Source organism: Xenopus tropicalis, chromosome 8 (assembly GCF_000004195.4).
Source record: "Xenopus tropicalis strain Nigerian chromosome 8, UCB_Xtro_10.0, whole genome shotgun sequence".
Lineage (NCBI taxonomy): Eukaryota > Metazoa > Chordata > Amphibia > Anura > Pipidae > Xenopus > Xenopus tropicalis.
The window spans coordinates 104,788,702-104,802,863 of NC_030684.2; the positions used below are offsets into that span (position 1 = coordinate 104,788,702).

General features: G+C 39.0%; 1 protein-coding gene across 1 annotated transcript in view; it reads left to right on the plus strand.

Moving 5' to 3' along the window:
• Positions 1–2,272: 2,272 nt before the first annotated feature.
• The window catches only part of ehd4 (EH domain containing 4), a 32,321-nt gene continuing 20,431 nt past the window's right edge, over positions 2,273–14,162 (plus strand). Inside the window, 3 exon segments of the mRNA NM_001102972.3 lie at positions 2,273–2,872; positions 6,558–6,734; positions 8,814–8,911. Coding sequence (NP_001096442.2) covers positions 2,649–2,872; positions 6,558–6,734; positions 8,814–8,911 — 499 coding nt within the window. The 5' untranslated portion in view covers positions 2,273–2,648.

Consider the following 14,162-nt stretch of genomic DNA (forward strand, 5'->3'; position numbering starts at 1 on the left):
GGTTGCCTTGGGCTGGTACAGAAGCTTAAAACATAATGTACAGCATTTCTAGCCTATATCTTTAGTAAGGCTTTAGTTCTCCTTTAAACCCAGGATAGGGAAACATCCCCCTCCTAACTGTAGATTAGGACTAGTGATGAGCAAATTTTTTTGCCAGGCATGGATTCGCATAGAAATTCTGCATTTTGCCATGTGCATATCTTTTCATGAAACTGTGTCAAAAATTTGCCACCACAAAAAATTAACAGAGAAAAAATGCCCTTTGACTTTAATGTATTGGAGTGAGAAAAAAGTTGCATTCGTAAAAAAAAGCCACTCACGTAAGAAAAATTTGTCAAGAGTAACAAAATTTGCCACCTAAAAAGTCAAGCTGTAGGAGTTAGAAAACATGCCCATTGACTTTAATGTATTTGGAGTGAAAAAAAAAACATGCGCTTGTAATAAAAAACTTTTGTGTGTAAGACAAAATTGTCGCTTTACATATTTTTAAGCAGTCTTACAAATTTTTTGGTGAAGCAAACAGGACAGTTTCTTTCATCACTAATTAGGACCACACTTAGCTGTCCCATATCTAAAGGGGCTGTCTGCAATAAAGGGAAACCCAAACCTTCAGTCCCCTACATTTACATAGTGCTACTAGGATTTTGACCACAGTGATCTCATCAGAAACTCAAGGCCTCCAAAAGTTGAATAGTCTTAAAGGACCAGTAACAAAAAATATTTTAGTCATTGATCCACCCTTAAACTTCTGTAATATGTCAATATGTCAATCTTAGTCCCCCTTGGATTTGATTCACGAAGAATCACGTAGAATTGCTCTGTAGCAATAGAGTGACAGAGGCTTCGAGATTAAAGCTTTTTATCAGCTTCTGCTGTTTCAATTTATTTTCAACATACCTGCCAAAACTGACCAAAGGAACAGAAACATGCATTTAGACTGCATACCCTGATAAAAACCTTGGGTACTGAAAGGCCTCCATTAGGAAGCTGTTGGGTTAGGAATGCAGGCTGTCTGTCATCCAATCACCCTGCTGCTACAAAGCATTTTGTAAGTATAATTCTAGGTAAGAGTGAAGACACATGAAGCTATTAGTAGCAGCTACAGCTACAAAAATAGACAATGCTGATCATTTACTGATAATTGTCTACGTGTGTTTTAGCAGAGGAAATTCTCAGTATTGTCTATGGCAGGGTATTTTCTGGTGTTAAGTAGCCGTGACAAGTAGCTGCTACCAAATAACTCTGTGTGTCTTCACCCTCGAGAGGCAACTTCGGTGATTTCTGCAAATCGCGCCGCTGCATATGCCATCCCACTGGCGATTTACATTTTCGCAGGTGGGATGTCATATCGGGAGATTAGTCGCCCGCAACAAGGGAGATTAGTCGCCTCCTGTGCCACAGCCCTTAGGGTAAGGACCCACAGAGCAGTTCACATTGGTTTTCTGAAGTCATGAAATGTTGCTGCAGGAGACTGTGTGACTTCGGAATACGGAAGCGATGCAAAGGGCTTTCCATCTGCAACTTCTATTGTAGCCTGTGGAAAGCCATTTTGGAGAGGTAAGTCACCCAGAATAACAAAGATCTATCACTGCCAACTGAACAGCTCTGTGGGTCCTTAACCTAAAGCTTTTATATTATTACAGTGGTTTAGGGGTAAACTAAGTACTAAAATATTTTGGTGTTACTGGTCCTAACAAACTGACCCAGAAGAGAAAGTTTAACAAAAACGAGGTAACTTCAAACAATACTATTCAATTTGATTTTATTAAAAAAAAAATAACAGATACATTTTGTATCATAAAAACGTCCTAGGCAAACTTTTACTAGAGAAATGTCCAAAGGAAATGAAATTAGGAAACTTTTAATTGTAGCCTTTAAAGGGGGATGTTCAGTGCACAGCCAAAGTAACTCTGCCTCTATAACATGCTTGGTACAAACTAATTCCTGGGTAATGGAAGTTATATGAAGGTTTAGGTGGTAAGCAGGATCTGAGAAGGCTCCTATGACAAGACAAATTGCCCCCTGTCACAGCTATTTATTTATAAAAAAGCGCATTTGGCCGCTAGAGGTCAGAGGCGCACCTGGTTACTAAGCGCGACAAGCTGCCGGGTTGCCACGGTCACTCCCAAGCTAACTAGCATGACATCATTGATGGGGAAGATTGCCTCGACACTGGTTGGCTTAGGGCAAGGCGGTGGGCGTGGCTATTATAGTCCTCAGGTGACGTGTCTCTTCAGGAGTTGGGCGGGCTCCGCAAGCAGTGAGGGTACTAGGAAGTGAAAGCTGTCCAGCCCCTGCTGGTAGGCAGCAATAGAAAGACCCCTGGGTTGTGGCTACGCCGACTGAATGGTGTAGCTCAGTGACAAGACTGGCAGAAGGCACTGGCTAGCTCGGACATAAGCACCCAGTGAGGAAGAGTATTGCTAGCGAGCTGCTTTCATTTCTTACACAAGTCATAGCAATTCCAGCAATGTCATTGAGAGTAATGCCAGGGCTGCATCAGTTCAGTTAATTCCATTGGCAGGGTATCATTCCAGTGCACACAGGCAGTTTCATCTCCCTGGTGGCAGTAAGTGTTGGGCAGTGCTGACACTTAGTAAGTGGGTCTGATTCTTGGGCTGACAGTGAATTGAGGTGGGCTAGTAAACATGTTCAGCTGGATGGGCAAAGAGAATGCCAAGGGGCAGCAAGATGTCCTACAGACGGTGACAGGGGGTCTGCAGGCTCTGTACACGGGGAAGCTGCTGCCGCTAGAGGAACATTACCGCTTCCATGAGTTCCACTCGCCGGCCCTGGAGGAGGCTGACTTCAAGAACTTGCCCATGGTGCTACTTGTGGGGCAGTACAGCACGGGAAAGACAACCTTCATCAGGTGAGACTGCTGAAACATGCATGAACTGGCTATAGTAAATATACATAGGTGATGTAAGTGTACATAGATCTAAAAATGTCACCTGACTCATGGGCGTCATCAGAAATCTTGGGTCTCATATAACTAATTGATAATTCTCCTGTAATCAGTGTAGCGGGCCCTTAAATACCATAGGGCCTGGATATTTTCAGTGCTGCCCTTAGTGGGAGGGCAAAATATTAGTATAAAAATAGAAAAATGTCATTGCTGTCCAGGCTCCATTGGTCGTAAAATTAGTCCCACGGTACCTTATCTGTTGGTGTCCCTGACCCTACTGGACCACCGCCACCACAGCAGTATATAGTGTTACAGTGAATTGGGGCATAAATAAATGTTATTCCCTATATTTACACATTTAGCCACATGTGATATGAAGATTTGGGAAATCTCAAACATTCTTACAATTCTGTACAATTTTAGAAACAATATAATCAAACAGAAAAGATACATGGTACATCACTGGGAAAGGTTAGTGAGAGTGCCTCTTTTAGAAAGTATGTGTGGTGGTGTGAATATGTAAAATAGTTATATAGGAAATAAAGAACCCCCTATTGTAAAAAATAAGGATATTTAAGTCACCTCAAAGTTCCACTACTGTATAAAAGCACAAGGCCAAAGGCCGAGTACTTTTATACAGGTCATGGAACTCTGAGGTGACTTCTAATATCATATTTTTCAACAGGGGATACGTCAATATAAGTTGATTTTTTTTTTACGTCTAGATATTTTTGAGATTTACAAATGGGTTTTCATCAGTACTTGATTTTCCAATATTGTTTCTCGAAAATAACTCCAATAATTTGTGATTTATTAACGTTTAGTTAATTTGTTTGGCAAAAAAAAATTTGGCAAGTTTGATTTGTCAAGTACCATTGTAGAGGAACAGAATAGTCAGTGACAACCTGTCCTTGACACATTTTCAAGGGATGTTGACAAGGATGTTTGTGGGTTTACATAATTATTTTCATCCAGACCTGAAGCCTTCAGGTAATTTTGTTAGAACACAATGACAAGTTTCGAACAAGTCTCAGTGAATCATGTAACAGAAATGACATCACTAAGCTCTGATTATAACTGATGACATATATTAGCACTGTTTATAAGGATATCATTTACAGGGTATTCCTGGCACTTGTATGTTATATAGTATTTTTTTGTTACATTTTGTATTTGCCATTTCCTCTAAATGTAGAGGATCATCCTACATAAGTGAATAGAGTTCCCCTCTGGAAAACTATGGCAAATTCTGATTTTACCCTTGGATACATAGGTCTTACTGACAGAAATAAAGAATGTTTGCAGATTTGGTTTACCAAGGTTATGAAACCTGATTATACCAATTGTGGTTGCAAGAAGGTGCCAAATAGCTGAACTACAGCATAGAAGCTGATGTGTCATTCTGTTGATGTTCGCTGTTTCTTAATTTTGTCTTCCAGCATTCCCATCTGCATGCCAACCATTGACTTCTCTAATTCATACCTTATTAGTATTATAATTTACGCTATAAACACTTGACTGTATCTTTTTAAGCCACTTACACAAGTAGCATAAGTCTTAATCATAGGTTAGATCAGTACCTGGCTGATTAAAAAGCATGCCACTTGCCTATGATGTTGACTCTTGGTTTTCCTTTGACTTGTGTTATGCTGCATGTCTTCTGGTGACACATGGCACAGAAAGATCAGAGAACCTTGGCAATTAATAGTAAACAAAAAAAAAGTAGTTTAATTAGATGTTATGAGTTTTGCAGCAAAATCTCTTAGGGGACCAAAAACAGGGCTGTATGTCTTTTTTTAGCCTGCATTTTCTACTCAGGTGGAGAAAACCCAATGCACTCCTATATACTCCTTACAAGTGCATCAAACTGTAAGCGTGCATTTTGGTGCTAAAATGCATACCATACTTTTGAGTTTTTTGTGCCAAATTTGTATGTGCTCACAAGCTGACACCGTTCCTGTTAGTGCCCTTGTAAGAAGAAATGAATGGGAACACTTTGGTTTTTCTCTGCCTGCATATAAAACACAGCTGGATTAAAGTTAATGGGGCCCTCATACTCATGGACCCCTTGGATCATTTGAATCCCTGGCTATTGGCAGCTAAAGCAGATTCTCTGCCAGCAGAGAAATGTCAGGGACTATCTCATAATGCCCCACCTCCTGCCATTGGCTTTAATTTCATATAACTGTGCACACTGGGTGAACTTTGGACCAAAAATGCTCAAAATAGTTTCAAGAACAGTTAAATAAACTTTAGGTATTAAAAAACAAGATTACTGCTATTAATACATACAGTAACAGTTTGTTTCACATTTTGAAATATGTAAGAATGTCATTCCCCTTCTTCCATTATCTGGATCAACTAGAGTCTAAATTGGGTTTATCTGAGAATGGGTTTAAACTTGATGGACTTGAATATTCAGATAATTTGACAAAGGATTCAGACTAGCTGTCATCACCCCCTTTTCCATTTATTTTTGCATTCATCAACAAAGTGAATAAGTGGAAACTTTCATGGGGACTGGGAAAGATCTAAAGGCAGGGGTAAATGGGGCTGTAAAGAGAGGGCAGTGTTTGAGAAAGTAGAAGAGAGACATGCTGCAGGGGAAGGTTGGAGAAAGGAGCAAGAATGTGGGTTCTGCCAGATATACCTTTTCCTTGGGTAACAATCTCTTTTTCCTTGGCATTTATGATTTATTCATAAAGTGAGCTGGTAATGATAATAACCAAATCAGACTATCTAATCTTTGTCCTACCACATCTATTATTACTTTGTCTGTGGTTTTCTATTTAAAGGTCAGTATGATTTGTTTGCTTTTCTTAAAGGTCCTTACTCATCCAAACAGGAATAAGCTTTGTTCTGTTTGACAAGCAATCAAGGGGTCTTTAAATACCTGGAAGAATACACTGTATATTTATGGTTGAACAGAGGAAAAGTTATGCATACAGGCTGGAGTTCGGGCCACGGGCAATGGGTCTAACCAAGTGTTTGTGTTTTTATTAATATAAAAAAACTGACAATGATATATTCTTTCTGACAGGAAAATAAATGATTGCTTACATAGGCGTTTTCACAACTGTAAACTTCCCACAGTGCTACAATTTTGTTATGTTTAACTATCATTGCAAAAATTATTATCACTAAAAGGTCAAAGAGTATATGAGTATTTTTAGTTTGTACAGGATGTGCCTTTTTTGGGCTTGTGAAATTATAGTGACTATAAATTCTGTGTGTTAAATGGTGGAGTGGTAAACCTGTACTAAGATTTGTCTAATGTTTGTAGCATGTGATTACTCTCTCTGCTTATTTACATATACTTACATATATTTGCCACGTAGGCTTCTAAATTGTAGTGTGTAGATATTGTACTACAATTTATGTACTAGAGATAAAGTTTATACAATAACATCATTTTCAAGTGTTACACTGTAATTAAGGGAGGGGAAGTCTATTAAAAAATATATTTCTATGTATAAATGTAAAAGTGCTTATTGTTATTGTTTTCCAGCCGAAAAATGTTGTGCTGGTGCTTTCAATCCTATTCCGTTCATTCTACTAACTGGAAAGAGTTGAAAAGGGAGATTTGGGTTTTATTATTCACTTATTCATGTGTTGTCATTATATTGACTCTAAATATCTTGTTCATTAGGTACTTGCTGGAGCAGGATTTCCCGGGAATGCGTATTGGACCAGAACCCACAACCGATTCATTTATTGCTGTAATGTATGGGGAAAAGGAAGGGAGTATCCCAGGAAATGCGCTTGTTGTGGACCCTAAAAAGCCATTCCGTAAACTGAATAGCTTTGGGAATGCCTTTCTGAACAGGTATGTTTCCACTCACAGATACCTGAAATAGCCAAGATGCCATTGAACATTCTTTTTTCTTCTTTGTAACTTTCCCTTTAACTCAAAGGTTGTGCAAGCGGTCAAGGCATGGTCAGTTTCTTATTCTCTAACAACTGTTCTTGTACTGATTTTTAATGGTTTATGAAAAAACTATTTAAATCAATTTGGAAAATGAGACAAGCGTGAAGCTCTTATCTATCCAACAGAAAAAAACAAATCCACAAGCAGAGAATCAGCATAGTGTGACTTTATTGAGGACAAAAATGTTAGGTGCCACATTCCCTATGATATCAGCAGTTGAAAGATAACAAGTATTTGCACATTCCAAGAACAGCTCTGCAAACTACTTCAGATTCTGTAAGCCCCTGGGGGAAAGCACACACAGGAGACCCTCAGATTTATTTATTTTGTGCTGTCACATAACTTGTTTTTCTTGTTTAACACTGCATTGATTGCTCTTTCAATTCAGTGAAGCGTCAGGGAGCTCTAGTTATGACACAGAGGTAAAGTGTCTTGAGATTCACCGCATTGGAGATTTTAGCTGGTAAAATACACTGGCACATTTTTTGTCAACATTCCTATGATGTCAGAAGGAAGAAATCAGTGGCATTTTATCAGTGCATTATATGCTATCACTTCCACTTTAGTAGTTTCATTAGGCTAAGGGCAAAGACACATGGAGTTACTTAGTTACACACCGAGCTACAAGTAGCAGCTACTTGTCACAGCTACAAAGCACCAGAAATTACCATTCCATAGAAAATATTGAAATCTTGTAAAACACACATAGAGACAAATTTGAGTAAATGATCAGCATTGTCTATTTTAATAGCCACGACAAGTAGCTGCTACTATTAGCTCCGTGTGTCTTCATCCTTAGGGAGGTGGCAGATGGGAAGATTACTTTCCCGCAATAAATCTTTGCTACCGCGGGTGACTAATCTTCCTGAAATGCCATTCCACCGGTGATGGCATACGCGTTGTTTTGGTTTTCCAAAATCGCCTGAAGTTTCCTTGTCAGGCAACTTTGGGCGACTTCGGAAAACTGAAGTAGCTGCTACTAGTAGCTCCGTGTCTTCAGCCTAAAGATTGTGGGTTTAGTGGAAACATGCTGCATATGACAGATGCTGGTGCTGGATCCTACTAGTTTCTTCCATAGGCAGCACATTTACCCTTTCAAAACTTTTAGAACTGGGTGCAGGCTGTTCTTAAAGGAGGAGGAGAGTTAAAATCACTGTGTAACTGGATGTTAAAATGTTGGCCGCCCCCCAGTGATTGTAATTGCTTACCTGAAACCCCCAGCCAGTGCTCCTGTTAGGAGAAAACTGCACCAGCCGGGGTGTATGCGAGCAAGTGATTCTTTTTCTCCTTCCTTCTACACACATGCGCAGTAGAGTGAAGAGCTGAACTTTAACTTTAGCTTTAAAAAAGCTGACTTTTTCACTCAACTGTGCATGTGCAGGCCTCGGGATTGCTACAAAAGGAGAAGGAAGAGGAAGAGCTAGGGGTTTTAGGTAAGTGATTACAATCATTGGGGGTGCCTAACATTTGGCACCTCCTAGTTATTTAGGCTTTCCTTCTAAATTTAATAATATATTAATAATCTATTTCATATAACATCTTTTCCATATAAGGTTACAAACAGCTGCATATGCAATAACAGCAAAAAATCTTATTTAACATCATCTCTTGCTTTAGTGGGATAATTATACTGAGCTATGAGTAAGCTAACAAATGATTCCAGATCCACTCTGTTACTCTGGTTTGTGTGCCAGACATCTTACCAAAGCATTCTGCGTCACTGGTCTGATATAATTAGCATGTTGCAGGCCCCTGCCTGATAAATACCATCTGTGTGTATGAAGTCCATGTATGCATACTGTAGGCCTTGTATGTAGCTGTTCTCTATATAAAGTCAGATACACACAGATGTTTTGTTTAATTTTTACGGTGTCTATAGATGCTTATGTAGGGTTTTCTTACATATGTGTTTTTAGACATTAAAAGAGGACTTATTCCCTTTAGTGTTGCATGATTATAATGACTTTTATGTTGCAGATTTATGTGTTCACAACTCCCTAATGAAGTTCTGAGAAGCATTAGCATCATTGATTCCCCTGGCATCCTTTCTGGAGAAAAGCAGCGCATTAGCAGGGGTATGTAAATTCAGCAAAAGGCTGTATGTATCTCGGTATTGGTTGGTTTTTAATTTGGACATGACTTCCCACAGGAAAGCTTGCAACCAGTGCAGAACCTTTGTGAAAGGTGTTTTTCAGTCGCCACATTGTTTCATAGTACTGCAGTGACTATATTAAATTTTACCAGGAAGCAAAACTGTGGTTGACAGTTGCGTTCCTTATATGTGTTTGCAGTTGAGTAATAAGCACATACTCAACATATAGTGACTCTAAAGGGGAAGTATGCTGCTTTTTTAAAATTAGTTCAATTTAAATTAAGATATGTCTATGGGTTTTGTTATTTTTTTTATTTTATTTTATTATTTTTTGCACTAAACAAAGCTATAGCTAAAAAACTGAAATCCTGTTTTTATGAGGTCGTTAAAGGAGAATTAAAACCTAAAAACAAATATAGGTAGAAATGCTGTATTTACTGCTCCTAGCGTTTGTTCGATTAGTCCAATCATATCTTCCGCAACTTTTTCATATTTTTAGCGTGAAAAAATCGGATCGGTTTTGCTGCTGTTTACAATCGTTCAGTACGAAAATTTAGTGACTTTCAGATCGTTAATTCGATATTATCGTGACTAATATGATTTTTTCATAAGCATTTTCGTGATATTTGCAATCTTCAGAAATTTTCGTTTCAAATCCGAATTTTTCTCATTCGTGATTCTACTCGTGGTTTGATAAATCTGCCCCTAGGGGCGGTCACAAATCATTAAGCAGAAAATCAGGGTCACCTGTCATAGAAGCTGATACCACTGTTTCATTACATTACATTAACATTTATTTATAAAGCGCCAACATATTCCGCAGCGCTGTACAATAAGTGGGTTACATACATTGGACATACAGAGTAACATATAAAGCAATCAGTAACCGATACAAGAGGTGAAGAGGGCCCTGCCCAAAAGAGCTTACACAATTGGAATTATAGTGAATACATAGGAAATACATATATTCACTATAATTCCATTTGGGAAACACTTGGCTCTCTAATCTTACATAATTGTGGATGTGTCATTGGACAGAGTGGGATTCAGGAGATGTATCTTGGTGAAGGCAAGGAAAACTTAAGGTTTACTGCTTCAAGCAGGTGGTACCTACACATGATTCTCTGGCTAATTTCTGTAGTACTTATACACTGTTTTTATGTCTATCATGTTATTCAACATGCCTTATATGTCCTCCATGCTGTGTGTCTCCATACACAGCATATTGTTGCATGTGGAGCAGAAGGTGGCAACTCCTAGGCATTTGGAGTATATTAACTGGCATACTGGAAGCTGACTGAGAGATGCCAGTAGCTATGGATCAACGGTGGATGTCTGAAGGCTGGGCCTTTGTTATGTGTACAGTGTGCCCCTCGAATGTAGGTCCCAGCATTCTTGCTTTGCCTTCTCTAACTCCAGCCCTGGAAACAAGCAGTCCAGACAGTCATGGTGATTAAACTCTGTGACTTTGTACAAAATTATTTATACAAATTCTTTTGCTTCACTGATTTTCCAGTGGCATCTAATAAGGCTGTGCGACAATACACAAATTCCAGACACTCCTGTCAGATGTGAGAACAAAAGAGTACTGAGTAGCTTAGGAAAACATAAAATAACTTGCTTATTTAACAAGTCCTGGACTCACTGTGCTAAATGTTTGAATTATTGCCAGGCTATTTTTTATATAAAGGACCTCAGTTACTAAGCAAAGCACAAGAAAATAATCATAATCTGACAAGTTTTTCCCCCACAATACTTCACTAGGCACTGGTGTATAGGTAACTTTTTATGTAGATTCATAATTTAAAAAGTAGTTTTTTTGTGTCAGTATCACTTTAATACTTGGTCAGTTGCATTGTAAAAAGTACAGGGTTTGCTAAGAGGTGCAAAGGGAGCATTCATTTTAAGTACATGAAAATATAAATGTGTGCATTCTGTGTGGCAGCATTATACACAAGTTTGCTAAAGGAGTGCCTATTCTATAAAGCTGACAGTAAAGAATTCCAAGCAAAGCCTGATCATGCCCGAAAGGCATATACAAACTATGTCTCTTGCAGTTCAGCAGTTTAAATCCCCTATAGGGCATGAGTGGTAGTAACAGTCTGAATCAAGAAACAGATAAAATGATGTGATAACAAATGATGGCCAAGGGGCCCACCCATGCATTAGGTAATGGGTGTGCATTTGATTACATTGCCTAAAAAGAACTATAAAAATAAAAAGGTATGCACAGATTGGATATACAGTATACTGTAAAAATAGGACATATTGACTTTTGATTATGTTCTGTATAAGAAACATCTGATCAGCTGGGGCAGTATCGTAAATGTGGAATCCTTGATGGAAAAGCAATTATTATTATATACTACTTAAATGTTAATTTCACATTATTATAATGTAATTAAGTGATTGACTCTTGTGTGTGGTGTGTTTGTGGTGCAGCCCGTCCTGGGTTTGTGGTTGGCCAGGTGACAGTCATGGGTTGAGAAAGTACTGCAGTCTGCATCCGTTTTAATTGTTGTGCAAGAACAAATTTTTGAAAAAAAAAAAAAAAACATGCGCAGACTGAATTTCAATCTAAACAGAGTGACAAAGGAGAAACAAAATTGTTTTGCCTCACGTGTTATATTTGTCTTTCCTCGCACAAATGTGCATTGCACTCTTGGCTCCTGCATGTGTTTCCATAGTCTGGGTCTGTTTAAGAAAGATAAGGGACATTTTTGTGCTGTGGCAAGTGAGAGGGAAGAGGAAGTTTATTTGTCATAATGGCATTTTATTTATTTCCAAGAAAGTGCTTGGGTTTTGATATATTTTATGGGGGGAAAAAAACAAAAAATGTAACCTGGCTGATGCCAAAAAGACTGCAGCACAGAATAGGCTTTGTCGTTTAATTTTGATCAGTTACATGTGTGTTAAACAGGTGACCAGTAAATGCTACCTTCTGATTGGTTGCTATGGGTTACTGCTCCTGGGCAAACTTAGTGCCTTTTATTACATAACGCACATATATATACATTTTTTAAAAAACAATTTTTCTGCCTTATCTATCATTCCCTCCTTTAGTTTGCCTGACAACTTCATGGGGTGAGTAGGAGATTGAAAAGCAGATCTGCAGGAAAAGAAGCTTTCTGTGTCATGTCATTGCTATGCCATCATATTGTAAGGGTGAAGACACATGGAGCTACTAGTAGCAGCTACTTGTTATGGCTACTAAAATAAACAATGCTGATCATTTACTGATAATTGTCTCTGGAGTTCAGTAGCTATAAAATAGTAGCTGCTACTAGTAGATCCGTGTGTCTTCACCCTTAGGGCTCTGGCACACGGGGAGATAAGTCGCCCGCAACAAATCTCCCTGTTCGCGGGCGACTAATCTCCCCGGATTGCCATCCCACCGGCGACTTACATTTTCGCCAGTGGGATGGTAGTTTGGGGAGATTAGTTGCCCGTGACAAGGGAGATTTGTCGCGGGCGACTAATCTCCCCGTGTGCTAGAGCCCTTATACTCCAGCCAATTCTGGTAATGAATCAGAGAATGAGAGCAGACTGGCAGGCAAAGCACTTTTCAGATCTCCTGCTCTAGCCCTGATTATCATCATGGTTTGTGTAACAAAGCATACGCTCTGTCAGGCTGAATCCAACTTTAGCATTCATTCAGAAATCCGCTTGAGTGGCATGAACACTCTGGCCTCAGGTTTCTAGTACAGAGGGCAACAAGCTTGTTCTCTATACTGATTATTAAAAACTTCACCTCTCCTTCTGTACAAGCCTGTTAAACGGTTAAATTGAATTAGTGTTGTTAGAATATTCAAAGTCTAGCATTCCAGCATAATAGTGGGCTCCTAAATAGCCTATGCTGTAGCTCGAGTATGATTTAAAGTGGACCTGTCACCCAGACATGAAAATCTGTATAATAAAAGTCCTGTTCAAATTAAACATGAAACCCAAATTCATTTTTATATTAACACATCCAAACCCATTATAAAGGCATTTAAAAATCACAGCTGTCAATCATATATTGCTTGCCCCGCCTCTATGCCTTAGGCATAGAGGCGGGGCAGACAGTAACTTTAGCTTTCCATTCAGCACTTCCTAGATGTCACTGCACATCTCACTTCTCCCCTCCCTCCTCCTTATCTAACTGTGTAGCCAGTGCATGGGCCTGGGCATCAGGTCCCCCATTCTATCACATAAAAAAGATTTTGGCATGATACCAAGCTTGCCTTAATAACAGTGTCCACAAAATGGTGCCTGCCTGCTTGCTTTCATTGAGTAATTCCAAGACGGAAGGAAACAAGATTTATATTATTTATATCGAGTAAGTAAAGTTTATTTTGCTCAACTAACAATATAGAAAATAATTTGGACTTATTTCTTAGGGTGACAGGTCCGCTTTAACACCGTGGGTGTTAATTAGCTTTCAGTTTGGTAAATGGCGATTGATTAGTCATACCAGTTAGTTTGTGTAAAAGTGACATCACTTCTAGTTCAGCAATATGCACAGTGTCAATAACCGTGTTCACATGCAATATACGAGATGTAAGGTGTCACAAGGTGTAGGTGTCTGTGTTATGGACAGGCAGGTGGTGTAGCTGGTGTGTAATTCTGTGGGTGGTGAACAATTTAGGCGATATAAATTATAATGCTTGTCTGGTATGGTTGCAAAAATGGGTAATTGTTGGGTAGACAAGCATTTGTTTTCTAACCTAGGGACTAATGCAAAGGACGTGCTCATCTGCTTTCTAATCTTCTGATTATCTTTGGGGTCTGTGCCTTGGACCATTACTGTAAGGTAGTGCTGTCTAACTTATTACAAGATGCAGGCCAATTATATCTCGTACAACATGATGGGGGCTAGATTCAGTGATGATATCATATAGTGAAGTCTATGGAGCCACTTAGCAGATTGGGGGCATAAAAATCCTTTGGGGGGCCATATCTGGCCACGAGCCTCCAGTTGGACAGCCCTACCATAAGGAAATCTTTCTCCTCCCATCTTATAGAATGCAGTCAGTCTCATCTGTGCCAGTATTGAATCCAGTCTGATAGATTTGTGCCACTAAAGGGAGACTCTCCGCATGCTCCCTGGTGATGTATTGGTTTATCATGCTACATTTACAGCATGGTTTACTATTATTAGCAAGCTTAATTGATAGGTTTAATAAATTATTGGCTGCAGGGCCTTGTGCTACAGAAATGCCTGCACTAAGTGCTTTTATAGGAAGAATGTATTT